The sequence below is a fragment of the Phyllobates terribilis genome, unplaced genomic scaffold (assembly GCF_046119375.1).
Source record: "Phyllobates terribilis strain yellow unplaced genomic scaffold, ASM4611937v1 Scaffold_1__5_contigs__length_1240528914, whole genome shotgun sequence".
Taxonomy (NCBI): Eukaryota; Metazoa; Chordata; class Amphibia; order Anura; family Dendrobatidae; genus Phyllobates; species Phyllobates terribilis.
The window spans coordinates 224183385-224199204 of record NW_027362761.1 but is presented as its reverse complement, the minus strand read 5'-3'; the positions used below and the strand labels follow the sequence as shown (position 1 = coordinate 224199204).

The following is a 15820-nucleotide window of genomic DNA, read 5'->3' as shown; positions in this document are numbered from 1 at the left end:
AGTGACCTCCGACGCGCGTCGGCAAGTCACTTTTCACAGGAGACGGACCGCAGCGGCGGGGAAACCGATGTAGGCGGCGGAAGGAGAGTATATGACGGGGCAGGTAACTTGCATTTAAAGCACCACACCAGTAGTGCAATAAAAAAAAAACCCGCTGAAGTGGTGCTTTAATGGTATCTCTGATTATTGTAGCCTTGTAAACAGGGCTGTGGAGTCAGTCGTGGAGTCGGTATAAAATGGACCGACTCTGATACCTAAAATATATAATAAATTGGGTACAGTAGTTCATTGCAGTTTGTGGGGAATATTTTTTCATAAGAATTTGGGAAAGTTATGAAATGTCCTATTCCTGATCTAAGGGTCTAGACTTTTAGCCGAGCTGAATCTGTGCTACAATAAATTTATCACTTAAACATGAGCCGTGTATGAGGGAGTCGGAGGTTTGGCTTACCGACTCCACAGCCCTGCTTGTAAATTACCAGCACACCCATGCCTCTATTATCCGTATATATCATAATTCTCTTCCAACAATATTAATTTGAATTCCTCCATCTTGTTGCTGACTGAGGACCTTTCCCATCGGGGCTCATAATCTACCAGGGAAGGGAGATCGAGACAAAAGATGAGTTTGGTTGTTGGGTCAGTCTACACAGGGTTGGTTTGTAGTCTGTAATCATGGAGACACAGACGCCTACTTAGAAGCTTTGGGTACAGAATTATATGATCATTTTAGAAAATGGAATAATTACAATAAGACATTGACTGTTATCAGGTCTTTGCTCCCCTCTTCTGAGACCAGTATGTTATAGGGGCTGATAGCCTGATTCTTGTGATGTATCACTTAGTGGGCTGCTTACTGCAGTTTTGATAACCTCGCCCACACCACTGATTGGCAGCTCTGTGTACACTGCACATAGAATAAAGCTGTCAATCAGTGATGCGGGTGGGTTATACAAGCTCATGAATATGTTGGACTACATGGCTGTAGGTTTACTAGTCCTCTGGTGATAATCTAGTGATTTTATCAATGTACAGCAAGTAATCTAGTAAGGTATACATCGCGGGACACTTTCCCTTTTGAGACTTTTGATATTGCAGTATTTCACTTTCTGGGAGTCACACCTTGGTGAACTGTATCCTATCTTTATTACCATATAAAGAGGATAGGCTATTATAATTTCCCATTGATTACTGACTACTATCAGTGTCAGGAACCCTTTTGTACCTGCTGGAATGCAGGAGCAGCCAGCTAATACCTGTAATAAGAGGATATACCTGTCACAATATTGTATGGCAGGACAACTCCCAACATCCAGGTAGCCAGAACGTTAAGTAATTGATGGTAGTGGTCCCATAGAGCTCACATAGAAGTGATAGTAGTGTCTTTCAGTGTTCGCGGGCAGCTAGACGCTGCTGTTGTAACCTGCTTCTAATACTTACATTAGTAGACTTCCCTAAAGCAACATCTAGTCAATGTGTTTTTCCAGTGAAATATCTCACATTGGAGAATCGAAACCAAATTGCCTGTAAAGTGAAAGCCCTGCCAGCACTCTTCTGTCTGATGCAATCCTCTTTTTTTTTTCTGAAAACTGTCACTTATTTATACAGATGTTGTCCTAGATTGGGTCTTGCCTGTGTGTCGCTTGGTTTGGGGTCTATATAAAATATTAAGCAATATACTTGTGTGTCATTATGTCTTTTAGGCAGCACAGTGACTCAGTGGTTAGCAGTGCAGCCTTGCAGCGCTGGGGTCCTGGGTTCAAATCCCACCAAGGACAACATCTGCAAGGAGTGTTTATGTTCTCCCCGTGTTTGCGTGGGTTTCCTCCGGGTTCTCCAGTTTCCTCCCACACTCCAAAGACATACTGATAGGGAATGTAGATTGTGAGCCCCAATGGGGACAGTGCCGATAATGTATGTAAAGTGCTGTGGAATTAATGGTTCTATATAAGTGAGTAAAATAAATAAATGAGGGTAGAGCACTGACAGTCAATAGATTGATGCACAAGAATGGGCATCAGGCTATAAGTCAATTAGCCAAAGGACTTTGGATTTCCTTTCCTATGCGAGAGAGCAGCTCTTTCTCTCCCTCTCTGCTCTGTGGACGAGACGTCACTGCCCATGTCATAATGATTAACAGCTGTCTCCCTGCAGTTAGGCAGTGGGAAGCCAGCTGTCAGTCATGCTAGGGGAGCTGGCTGTCAACCTGCATTACATTGGCAGTGACGCCTCTTCAACAGAGCAGAGCGGAAGAGAAAGAGCTACTCTGATGTGAGGTCAAAGGAAAATTACCACCACCTGAGCTGGGAGAGATGGTTGCAGGGCAGAACAGGCATGTAGTTAGTAAATACCTGTCAGTAAGTTCTTAGCTCCATAGAGACAACAAGATCAAAGCCCAGATAACCCTTTTAATAGTTGTATATACTTAAAAAAAAAAAAAGAGAAATCCTGAGTGAATCTACCCAAGATCATCTTGTGCCAATATCGTGTTATGAGATCTGTAGGCAATTACTGTTCCAAAGTGAGAGAAACTGGCAATATGTGTACAATAATACAATGAGAAATGAGGGAATAATATATAAAATACCATATATGAAAAGGGATCCCTGTAGCTGCAGCGTGAGCCAACTCTCTCAGAGCGATAATGAGCGAGGCGGAGGCCTGTGCGTAGGCGGAGGCCTGTGCGTAGGCGGAGGCCTGTGCGTAGGCGGAGGCCTGTGCGGAGGCGCCCATCATTAGGGTCAGAATGTGGAGAATGTGTCCTTCTCTGTATGATGCCAAGTAAACAAGGACACACACAGATACTGTCCACTTCAGTAGCCCGATAAAGTGCTCTGGGATAAAACGTGACCCTTTTAGTGGCTTAGGAGCAAGAACTTTGATAGACATCGATGGAAATGAACTTAAAATAAGAGGCAGAAGCAGAATCCTGGGCCCATGGGGATTTCTCCAGCCACTTGTAATGCACAGCATTTGTCTGGCAAGTTCACCATTTCTTTCCAGGTTACTAGGAAGTAGAAAGTAATGCCCCGAGTATTTCCACTGCTTCTTTGGATAGGTCTTATTTCCACCTGTATGTGAAGCTCTGAGAACATTCATTTGTGCTTTCCTTCTATTCTGCAGGGCTTCCTGTCATTTATGTGTGCTCCTCTCATCGGTGCTTTATCAGATGTTTACGGGAGAAAGTCTTTCCTGCTTATAACGGTGTTCTTTACCTGCGCCCCTATTCCACTGATGAGGATAAGCCCCTGGTAAGTGACCATGCTGCTTGTTAGATGATGCCACCATATAACATAGGATGTATTTGTGGGGGAATTGTCAGGTGTCTGACATCTATCCCTTTTCTCCATACAGGTGGTATTTTGCAATGATTTCAGTGTCTGGAGCATTTTCTGTTACTTTCTCTGTGATTTTTGCCTATGTTGCGGACATTACACAGGAACATGAAAGAAGTACAGCTTATGGCTTGGTGAGTGTACTTTCTATTACTAGCCGGTGTCTTCTAAGAAAATCCGTTATTTGATTTTTTTGAAGTGTGATTATTCTAGAACTCAGGAAAAGTAGAAGGCAAACAGATTAGTTTCATCGCTTTGTTTAGGATGTCTTCAGGGTTTTTTCTGCAGCTTTTCTGTTTCTCTACACATTACCAACCTCCCATCTGTATATGGTGGCCACTTGACTCTCCCATGACAGATGATGTTGGGGAAGAGAAGGATCAGGCAGCTGGAATTTCTATGCCATACACTTATGTTTTAGGGGAGATAAGCTGCTGCCAAAGATGTCTGGCAGCAGCTTTCCCTGTTTTTGAAAACACATGAATGTTCGGCAGAGAGCTACCTTGTATATGACCAATTTCAGTTCATTATTTTTATCGATTGCAAAAAGAAAACACACAAAATCATAACTTTGATTGGTGCATCTTATTTCTAGGTTCTGTGCCTGCACCAGTACAACCGCCACATGTGGACTAAGCTGGTGCATGTGAATTTACAATAATAACATTAATATTGCATTATTATTTTAAAATTCCGCCACCAGAATCTTCAGAAAGAAACATTGCTGAGAGTCTTTTAGTTTTCATATCGATGGAGCAGGTTATGGCCACAATAATCGGAGGTTTCCATAGCTCGGGATCTCAAGCTTCGCATTTTTTCTTGGCCCATGTTCACTTCTTCACTGTACTGTCTAATTCTTTTTTCTACATAGTAATTAGCAGACTGGTCAGAAAGTGAGTGGTTATCTAGATGTTGTTATAGGGAATCTGTCAGCAGTTTTTGCTATGTAATCTGAGAACAGTATAATGTTGGGGCAGAGAGCCTGATTCCAGTGATGTATCACCTACTGAACTGCTTGGTGTAGATTTGATAGAATCCCTGTTTTGTCTGATGTAGATGATTGATAGCTTCCTGTGCACAATGTCAGTGGTCAGCAACCTGTCAATCATTGATGGGGGTGGGGTTATACAATTAGCCTGACTAGCCTGTACGTGACACCTAGTCCTGCAGTGATAATCTCCTGCTGATAAAACTCTCATTGTATTGAAACTACAGCAAGCGGCCAAGCAAGTGAGACCTCCCTGGAATCTGGCTCACTGCCCCTACATTATGCTGTGCTTAGATTAAATAGCACAAAGCTGCTGACAGGTCCCTTTTAGAGTCGAGGTCATGTTAGTTTACACTTGTCTGGATGGTAGGTCTTACATTTGAGGCTAGAGAACAGCAGTCTGTCCTATGTAAACTTAATCGTGTCATGACAGACTTTTATGGCATATTCATAGTATATACGGCAGCCGTGGGGCTGCAATGGGTCTCCTAATGTATTTTGGGAAAGTGCCATAACATGTCCAATTAATGTAGTATTTGTGGTACTTTGAGCATGCTCAGACTTTCTCTAATGTGGTCCTCCTTTCTTTTTGTAACTATGAGACCCCTCTGACAGTGACTTGAATATTTTTGATAATTTTTATTTCTCACCTTATTTTGCGTTCACAGGTGTCTGCTACATTTGCAGCAAGTTTGGTTACAAGTCCCGCGATTGGTGCTTACATCTCCACATTTTATGGCGATAACTTGGTCGTCCTTCTGGCCACCGTGGTGGCATTGTTGGACATCTGCTTTATTTTACTGGTTGTGCCAGAATCTCTGAGAGACAAGATGAGACCCAACTTCTGGGGAGCACAGATATCCTGGGAGCAAGCCGACCCATTTTCTGTAAGATTCCTGCTGTCTTTCTTACTACTATACAGCATTTATACTAATTTGTGCACGTTTTGAAGTGTGAACTGTACAATACTGTATATATTGTGAAGCTTCCAGGCAGTTGTCAGAATGTCACCCGAGAAGAACTTCATACTTTATAAAAGAAAGTTCTGTTCTCCAGCACCAGGTTTAACCAGCGCAGGTTTCGCCTACTTTTCTCATTCTATTTTGATGTACATTGGCATGTAGTACAATACCATTACCATTATTGTGGCATGTATCCTGGGCAAGCTTAAAGGTCCATTTACACGGACCGACCAGTGGCATGATACGATTTGTGATCAGAAGTCGGTTAAATGGCTGTTTACACAGGCAGAGCAAAGTAAGTGATGTGAACAGAGCGGTCTTTACTAGATCGCTCACTGCGCATATAAGCTGCCATAGTTCTCGGCAGTGTGAGTCCTGTTGACACAGAACAATGATCATTTGCACTGCACAAAAGATCATTTCACCCAACGAACAAGCATTTTGCTCTTTCAGATGATTGGAAGCCTGTCTACATGGCAAGATCGTGAAGCAAGCAGTTTTAACAATGCTCGCTCGCATGTTGTAGTATAAATTAGGGGGAATCTTTAATCCATTTGTGCCACTTTTCCTGACACACGAAAGTTTCAAATATTCACGTAATTGCAACTTTTTTTCCTCTTGCCACTTAAAAATAGAAAAACAAATCTGTGAACAAGAAGTGTGGTTATCCAGGACTGAGTGGAGCTGGCAATTTTTTTACAGATAAGTTTGTAAAAGACAGAAAATGAGAAAATGGTGCTTGTTGCAGGCATATGTTTCTATTTTCTGTTGTAAGGAACAGTCCAAAAATGCTCAATTTATTTATTTATTTTTTTAAAAGGGAGCCGTCATCAGGATATTAGACTCCTAACTAAAGCCATGTGTGAAATGGTCCTTTTAATGCTTATTAAAGGGGTTGTCCACAACTAGGACAACCCCTTCTTGATCTAAATGCTAAAATAATAAAATAAAAAAGCTTATACAAACCTCCTGGCGCCGTTCCATGGGTGTCGGCGCTCGCGTTCCTCGGGCTTTTGTGCAGTTGTTATGACACATGAGCCCGGCGTCACTGTCTCCATCTTCGGACATATTGAGCAGCCGCAGCCCTGACTGATGTATAATAATAATTTAATAAGCAATAAAGAGACTTTACACTCATGCCTTTAGTTAGTGGTCCAATGTCCCCACGACAGGTTTCCTAGAAGAGGCTCGTGTATTTCACCCCAACAATCAGTTAGGTTACAGAAGTTTAGATTTGAAGAAGAGATTGCACTTATGTTCTAATAGTCTGAATATAAAATCTTGAAAAATTTGAGATTAATATAAGTTTAGTTTTACTAAAAACTATTTTAATCAGCACTTTTACCATTATCTAACTAAATTATATTTTTATATCCTATTAACTTCTAGTCTCTTCCTTTTTATTAACTCAAACCAGCACGGATATACATACATATATAAGTGTAGTTTTATTTTTAATTTCTAATTGAATCTGGAAATACGGGAATATTTCCTGGATCGTCCCGTGGTTACATCAGATATGGCATAACTTGTCTTCATGTGACAATAGGTGGCTGCTTAGTCACATATGGCAGAAGTGACTCCATGTATGTGTACTCACACTGTCCCGCTTACTTCTCACTTTTGTATATGAAACTGGTTATACAAATCGAAAAACTTGGAATTTTCACACTGGCCAATAGACTAAATATTAGACTCATACCTCCTGTTCTTTTCAGCATCTACATAGACGTAAGCACTGCTAGGCTGACTCTGACTCTATTGAGTTGTATAGAGGGATTTTTTATAGATTTGTGTTTTTGCCTTTAAAGGGGTTTTCTAGCCTAAAAAAAAAAGTCTGCAGTGACTGTGACTGCCAAATGTGCCCACTGTCATGATTCCCTGATATTCCCCATGTGGGTGGTATACGATTTGCCCCCTTGTGGTGACGTGTCTAGTAGTACCTCTGTCTTCTCTCTATAGAAGAGCGTTGCGAGAAGCTGGATGAAACTAGTCAGCACGTGACCGCAAGTGTGCAAATGGTAGACAAACTGGCAGCAGAAATACCGAAGTATCCTACCAGTGCGCTATTTGCACACTGTCAGGATTCAGCAGCCTGCGTTCAACAAGGAATTACTGCAGACTTTGTTGTTTGAGCTGTAACATAAAACCTGTTTTGTGTGTGTGTTTATTTTTTTCTTCGTTTTTCTCCTTTTTTTTCAGTCCCTTAAAAAGATTGGGAAAGACACCACAGTACTTCTCATCTGTATCACCGTCTTCTTCTCCTATTTGCCGGAAGCTGGACAATATTCTAGTTTTTTCCTTTATCTCAAGCAGGTAGGCTTTTTTTTTTTTAACAGGTTTCAGAATTCCTCAACCTTAAAACTGGGAGCATGGGGGTTGGTGAGCATTTCCCTTTATAGTCTTGAATTTGACATCTTTTTTAATATCACCATTGATATATCTTTACATGACAGTAATGGTTGTTGTGTTTTTTGTGTTGCAGATCATAGGCTTTAATCAGGGTAGCATTGCAGCGTTCATAGCAGTGGTGGGGATTTTGTCCATCGTGGCTCAGGTATGTACTTCACGGTGTTTTATGTATGACCTTTCTATGCACGTGTTTATTATGATTTATTCAATATAACCTATTATTCACAACCACCATAAGGTCACTTTAACTTTACCTTGGCTTCCTCCAACCTCATAGTTGAGATCACTTACCTGTTCATCCTAGGATGCTTTTTATACAGAGAAGTCTTTACAACCAAATATCTTGCATACTTGGGTGTTTTCTTTTATAGGTTGGAGGTTACGTGTATATTCTAAATCTAAGGATGACTAATTGAACAATGCTGATGGGTGTTTGGAAGGTGACCCTCAGTGTTTGGAAGTTACATACTATTCAGCTGGTCCATGTAATTTTCCCTCTTTGTCCTACTAAACCATTCATCTATATTATCCATCTGACCTCTTTTCTTAAATGAGATCCTCATGATCTCTATAGATATTTTCTTTTATATCTTTTCAGACTGTGTTTCTCAGTATATTGATGCGCTCCATTGGAAACAAAAACACTGTTCTGCTTGGTCTCGGTTTCCAAATGTTCCAGCTGGCCTGGTATGGTTTTGGTTCACAACCATGGTAAGTATAGTTATTCTTTGCTGTTACCTATCTCAATATTTTCCAGTAGTTGTCTATGGAGGTAAGGTTGCATTGGGCAAGAGTGTTCACCCTCCAAATATCTGTCACCTTAGAAGCATATACCAGTGAGCCACTAGCCACTTATGTAAGCCACTAGCTGTATTTTTATAATTACAGATTGTTAATGGATCTACGTTTTTTTTTTTTTCAATGGCTTCTCCAAGAATATCCCCTAAAACATCACTTTTAAGAAATTAAGAAACAATCCCCAATAAAAACAAATGTGTGCACCATAAAAAACAATTTGTTACGGGGTAGTCATTGTGCAGATTGGGAGGACAATAAGCAGAAGTTGCCAATAACAGACACCCGGCACAAGCCCTACCTCTCATTCTACCTGACTGCGGAGGTTGTCACCCTAACCCAGCAACACAAGTGGCACCCCCACTCAACATGGTCTCTTCCGCGCCTGTAAAATCCCGTTCTATCAAAATCCAAAATTAATTAACCCAATCAAAACACCAAAATAACGGTTTTCAGGTTGCAGCAACTCTGCCCAAAAAAATGCTATAAGAAGCGATCAAAACGTCGTATCTAAACCAAAAAGGTATCATTAAAAATCTATGCGCCACACACAGCAATAATCCGTTAAAAATAACAATGTTATGGGTATTGGAAAATGGCTTCATAATTGAAATATAAAACTTCCGCCCCCTTCAAAATTGTAGACTTGCATTTTTTTTTCTGCGATTTTGTTGCACTTGGAATTTTTTCTTTTCTCTAGTATATTGAATGAATGGTGTCATTCAAAACTACAACTTCTCCCACAAAGAACATGCCCTCATCTGGCTATGTCCACGACAAAATTAAAAAAGTTATGACTCTTGGAACAAGGAGAGATAAAACCTAAAGCGCCAAAACGGAAAATTGCTCTGTTGGCACGGGGTTATTAAAGATTATTATTTTTTTACTGTTTCATAGTTTGCTGCCAAAAACTGTGTTTACCGGAAGGGTCTGTGTGCACACGTTGCGTTTTTGTTGCCCTTTTTCTGCACAGATTTGTCACAAATCCTGGAGGATTTCCTAGTACCAGCAAAGTGAATGTGATTCCTAAAGTCTCGTGCGCACGTTGCTTATTTTTTCCTTGCAGATCTGGTGCAGATATAAAACTTTTTTTTTATAAAATTTTTTCCTTGCAGATATAAATCTGCAGCATGTCAATTCTTCCAGCGTTTTTGCTGCAGATTTCACCCATACTAATGAACAGGAAAAACTAATCAAAAACACATGTATTTTATGCTTCGTTTTTTTCTATCAACATATCCGTATTTGCAGCAGAAAAATCTACTGCAAATTCTGATGTGTTGGTAGGAAAAACGCAGCATAAGATGCATGCGTTTTTGATTAGTTTTTCCTGTTCATTAGTATGGGTGAAATCTGCAGCAAAAACGCTGGAAGAATTGACATGCTGCAGATTTATATCTGCAAGGAAAAAATTTTATAAAAAAAAGTTTTATATCTGCACCAGATCTGCAAGGAAAAAATAAGCAACGTGCGCATGAGACTTCAGGATTCTCTTTGCTGGTACTAGGAAACCCTTCAGGTTTTGTGACAGATTTGTGCAGAATAAACCCGACAAACGCGCAATGTGTGCACAGGCCCTTAATGATTTCAATGCCTGAGAATGAAGAATTGAAGTAACACAAGAGTATTCTGTAGTATTAGCAGTTTGCGCGTTTCTATTTATTTCAGTCTTTTTCTCTCCCTTTCCTAGGATGATGTGGGCAGCCGGTGCTGTAGCTGCAATGTCTAGTATCACATTCCCTGCAGTGAGTGCCCTGATTTCCCGTAATGCTGAATCGGATCAACAAGGTAGATTTTGTTACCAAACGCCAAGTTGCAGACAGTTCAATTGTTTCAGCTGCACAAAAGAAACGTCCCACGCAATTTGACTCCTCCATTTATGCAGGCTTCTATGTACCCTGTGCTAATAGATTTCCCTGGATCACTCTCATTGAAAGATCTGAGCATTGGTAGTGTGTGTATTGCCTTTGTATCCACCCTTCAGCTCTGATGTGTATACTAAAACACACGCTAAGGGCTCACTCACACGGCGTATATTCTCTCATTCGAGACAATCGGGCTGATTATGCTAATATTACACTTCTCAAATTCTGTCAGAGCTGGATCCGAGTGTCATCAGAGTGTGATCTGATTCTCTCGCATGAGAGTATTGTATCACGGGTGCGGAGAAGACTGAGAACTTAATTTCTCCATCTCCTCCATTCTCTATGTCCGCTTTAATCAGACTGCATTCAGATGTCATCACACACACTCATAGACTTGTAAGACTGCGCCTGATCCTCCAAGGTCATCGTGTCCAACCCCATGGTCAATGCAGGATTCACTAAACCATCTCAGACAGATGTCTATCCAGCCTCTGCTTGAAGACTTCCATTGAAGGAGAACTCTCCACCACTTGTGGCAGCCAGTTCCACTCATTGATCACCCTCACTGTCAAAAAGTTTTTTCTAATATCTAATCTGTATCTTCTTCCTTTCAGTTTCATCCCATTGCTTCTAGTCTTTCTTTGTGCAAATGAGACTAAAGCTGATCCCTCTACACTGTGACAGCCCTTGAGATATTTGTAGTCTCCTATCAGTCTTCTCTTTTGCAAGCCAAACATAATTTCCAGTTATATGAGTGAACAAAATAAGATAAGAAGGCTTTAATTGACTAAAGCCCAGAATGGCTTTAATAAATGTATGTATGATATAACATGAAGATTTTTGTTTGTTACCAATGCAGGTGTTGCACAAGGCATGGTGACTGGTATTCGAGGGTTATGCAATGGTCTGGGTCCAGCACTTTATGGGTTCGTTTTCTTCCTCTTCCATGTGGAGCTTGGAGGATTAGTGCCAGTGCCAAGCCCCAATGATAAAACTACAAGCAAAGAACCTGGGGAAGAGGTAATTCTCTATGGCTTAGTAAATGTATCAGATAAATGATTGTTACATAGAACATTTAGATTTTAGTAAAGAATTATTCCAAACACACTGATTAAAGCAATTTAGGAGCTTTGGCTTTAAAACATGTGACCCCCAGCAGTCATATTTATCTCCTATCCGGTGAGCCAAAGCCTTGGGAAAAAGTTGTTGATTTTTTTTTTTTATTAAAGTAGGAGTCAGTAATAACATTTTGTCCATTATTCACATGATCACTGACCTAGGCATGCACCACACGTACATTTCAAGGCCAGCATTTGGTTGTACTAGTCAGGAATGTGCAACATGTGATGGCTGCAGGTCTAATGAAGACCACCAAAGCAGTGAGGCTTTGAAAGGGGAGTGAAGGTTATTTTATGTCCTGGAGCTTTGTTTACCCCCCACAATTCTAATAAAGCACTAGTGGAAGCCTGGAGGAAGCAGAGTACTGGACCAGCAGGACCTGGATTTGCTTATACTGCCCCACTATTGAGTAATGCACCATGATCAACAGGGCAGGGCATTAGACTGTGCAAGAAGATAAAATAATACTATGTTCAGTGACCTTCAGAAGGGTGGAACATGTCAGAGTATTCCAGAAGAGGAGACCTAATCTAGTCATATATGTGAAAGGACACTTACTTTCATGGTCTACCAGGATAATGAAAGCAAAGTCATTGACACATTGTAGAAGAGGTTAGGTAGGCATTAGATTACTTGCTTTTTTTTGTTTTGTTTTTACTTGGAATATGTTGCTAGCTTCTGATTTCTTTCCCCTGCTCTTAGGGAGCTATTGTTCCTGGACCACCATTTTTATTTGGAGCAATTGCTGTCCTCCTCGCTTTCCTGGTTGCCTTGTTTATCCCTGAACACAGCAGTCACTCCAAAAACGTGGTTAGTGGAAAGCACAACATCGGCAGCAACAGTCAGCCGAATAATCCAGACCGTGGGGGCAATGAGGACATAGAACCCTTGTTACAAGACACCAGCGTGTGACCACCCTTCGAAACCATCCCTAGGTGTCACCTGCAGTCAGAGTAAAGGAGAATGTACTGAATTCTGCTGAAGAAAGAGGTCATTACACAACTGCAACCACAAAATATGGCATTAGATCTCCATGCAGATGTTATATTGACTACCTTTTATTTAATTTGTTTCTTTTTTTTTTTTTTGTCTAAAATATCAGTTATTACCTATTCACTGCATGGGAGGTTGCATGTGTAGCGGATATCTCCAGCAGTAAAGCAGCTAAAGGTTTGAGATTGTGTTTTCCGTTTCTGCTACCTCGAACCTTGTCATTGCATTTTATATTGACTGTTGACAAAAAAAAAAAAAAAAATATCCCAAGATATTGCAGTGACAGTGACTCCGAATGGTACCATATGCAAAGAAAGACCGTGTTGTTACACACCCTACAGTGCCTGCTATTATATTTCTGTGTTGTTGTGTTTTTTCTTCTTCTTTTTTTTGTGTAGGGGAAGGTGGGGAGAAGACTTGGTTTTGCCTTTCTTGCTGCGTTTTCTAGTAACCTTGTCTTCTGGAGTAACTCTGAAGTTATCTAGAACTGGTTTACAGAGATGTACTAAGATGATCAGATTGCTGCAGGAATTCCCAAATCAATCATGCACCCCAAATATTTAGGCACGCTGCTAGGACAGTCCAGTAGTAGAGCAGTAGGCATTGCTAAGAATGCTGTGTCCTAAGTAACCTTGATGGATTGGAGGGAGCTGCCTCATTGTCACATAAGGCAAGTATTTGCACAGAGAATTGTTATATAAAATTGTATATATAAAAAAAGAATGGAAAGAAGAGTGGAAGTATAATGCAGTTCTAAGTAGTTAGCGAATATTTATATGGCCGCTTTCTTATATGTTACATACAAGCAAGACATTAGTTACTTTCTTTCTGATACCTGTTCAATCAAGTAACTTCCTAGGGCTGATATTTTATTTTTTTGACAATGCACCTAACATTGAAAATAAAATTGTTTGTAATGCTCAAATGCTGTTACTGTGCATTGAATATAACGGTGCTTGGTCATGTTAAAGTGATTGTCCAGCTTGGAAAATGAAATGTTTTAATGTGTGTAAAGCGCTAAAAGATAAAACATACTAATATACTTTGATTAAAAAAAAAGATGCCCTAAACTGAAGACCTCAGAGGCGGTATAGCTTCACTTCCATCCTTGTTTTCACATATAGAGATTTTCCTGTGTCTGCATGTCACCGCTGATGTGTATGAAGGAGACTGGCTTATTTCTATAGCTAGACCTGCCCCCTCTGTCTATAAATCAGCTGGGGCAGAGAATGGGGCTGGCTTAGCTACTGAAATGAATCCGCCATGTACGGCACTGTTGATTTGCCCACACAGGAGTCTCTCTAGGACCCAGGATGGAGGAATTGGTATTTGGAAAACCATAACTGTTTTCTTAATTTAAAGGGGTATTCTCATCACCAAGATCCTATCCCAATATGTAGTAAGGCTAATAATAATAATGTTAGCTAATGCCTTCAAATATAAGCATAGTACAGTTCTGATTCGCTATGTCGCTTTCCCCATGTACAGGGCATTGCAGTAGCTTATATATCCATGGTTACGACCACTCATATAATGTTAGTTAGCCGTTAGTGGTCGGAACTATGGATATCTAAGCTACTGCAATGACCTGCGCATGGGGTAAGCGACATAGCGAATTAGAAGAACTATACTACATTTCTAATTGGAGGTATTTGCTAATATTGGGATAGGATGGGAATACCCCTTTACGAATATTAGTAAATTATACGTTTTCTGGCCAAGTTCACACAGCCACAGAATTTATCGGTCCAGCCACATGCACTAGTCTGGTCCATAAATTAGACCAGATGGGTATGCTGAGGTCCACGTATAAAGTAGGCCATGTGCACTTTGGCTAACATTGGTCCTAGTGCTGTCTGTGCAAGCCCCTCTTTGGCATGGACGGCACTTAGTCCGAAAATGAATTTGTGTGCACGTACCCATACTCGCATTTTTCAAGCTGGGCAACCCCCTAAAGGCAGGAGTCAGACTTGCATTTTTTTGAGCCAAAGCCAGGAGTAGACTCACTAGGAATGGAGAATATAAAGGAAGAACTTGTACTTCTCCTTCCTGCTGGATCCACTTGATCTAAAAGTTGCATGTGTGTTTCCAGCCTAATTGTACTTTTCCTATAGTTGTGATATAGTCGTTATCATGACAACATTCCTAATTTAGGGTGAGTTCACAAAGGAACTTTTTGGGGGAGTACTCCACTTCAATTTTTGATGCATTTTTTTTGTGCCAAAGCTAGAAGTAGATCCAACAAGAAAGCAGCACATGTCCTTTCTTTATAGTTTTCTCTCTTTTTGACTCTTCTGGTCTTGGCTCAGACTGCATCACAAACTTGATGGTAGTGGTTTTCCTAAAAAGCCACATGTGAACACACCCTTAGGAAGACTTCCTACTTAATCCAGGTGGATGCCAGGATCTCTCGGCATGTCTAGTCTCGTATCCTCGGTCCAGATATTAAGGTCACCTCATTTATTACACCCCAGCCTTAACTGCTATGTAGAGTGCATTGGACACATATCATAGCCTTCATATATGAAACTCTTCCTACACTGCTTTGATGAAAGAGATATACAGATTAATATTTTCTTTTTATAGCTCAGTCTTGAGACACTTTGTCGCGTCAGTTTTGTTTTTGTTCCTTTTTTTTTCTTCTTTTCTTGAGAAGATTGAGTGGTTGGATGAAAATATACAGATGTACATGTATTTTTCTGAAACTGACACAGACCATTAAATAAAACATCATTAACGGAGTGCCGCTTTTAATGTTTTATATGTAGATATTTGTAAGAAACATTTTTCCCTACCGAGAGGCTGTGTATATCTTGTATTTATAACTGTAACAAGACTCTTGACTGAAAAATATATTGCTTTTATATAAAGGAATATCTATGACTCAAAATGTTTTTTTTTTTTCTCTCTTACATAAGGTATATATTTTGTGATGTTTTTTTTTTCCTTCAACGAAGATAACATACATTTTATAATATGCATTTGATTTTTATGTTAACTCTGATCATGATACATAATAAACAAGGCATATTATACTCCTGTTCTCCTCCGTTGTAGCTTTAATTAAAGTGTGTATATGATTTACTACATGACCAATCGTTCTTTTGTGTTTTTTCCCACCATAGTTGGGTAGCATTGTGTGGGATACAAAATGGGGTCTGATTTTGCCAGAAACTGGATGCACCCTTATGGAGACCCAAACACATACACAGCCACCTCTCCATTCAAGTCAGCCGAGATGCTATAGTTGACTCACCCGGCAGGAGAGGGCTGTAGTGACCCCCATTGTTAGAATAGGTGTGGTGTGTGTGGCCATCTCCATTGAACTCTACGGAAACAACTGAGAAAAAC

At 40.3% G+C, this 15820-nt stretch overlaps 1 protein-coding gene across 1 annotated transcript in view; it reads left to right on the top strand.

Annotated features, from left to right (window-relative positions):
* LOC141254231 (hippocampus abundant transcript-like protein 1) overlaps positions 1 to 15504 on the top strand; it is a 59217-nt gene extending 43713 nt beyond the window's left edge. The window contains exons 4-12 of the mRNA XM_073670997.1: positions 3124 to 3251; positions 3355 to 3469; positions 4992 to 5210; positions 7488 to 7601; positions 7771 to 7842; positions 8296 to 8408; positions 10183 to 10280; positions 11217 to 11377; positions 12179 to 15504. Coding sequence (XP_073527098.1) covers positions 3124 to 3251; positions 3355 to 3469; positions 4992 to 5210; positions 7488 to 7601; positions 7771 to 7842; positions 8296 to 8408; positions 10183 to 10280; positions 11217 to 11377; positions 12179 to 12388 — 1230 coding nt within the window. The 3' untranslated portion in view covers positions 12389 to 15504. The remainder of the gene's footprint in view (positions 1 to 3123; positions 3252 to 3354; positions 3470 to 4991; positions 5211 to 7487; positions 7602 to 7770; positions 7843 to 8295; positions 8409 to 10182; positions 10281 to 11216; positions 11378 to 12178) is intronic.
* The last annotated feature ends 316 nt before the right edge of the window (positions 15505 to 15820 follow it).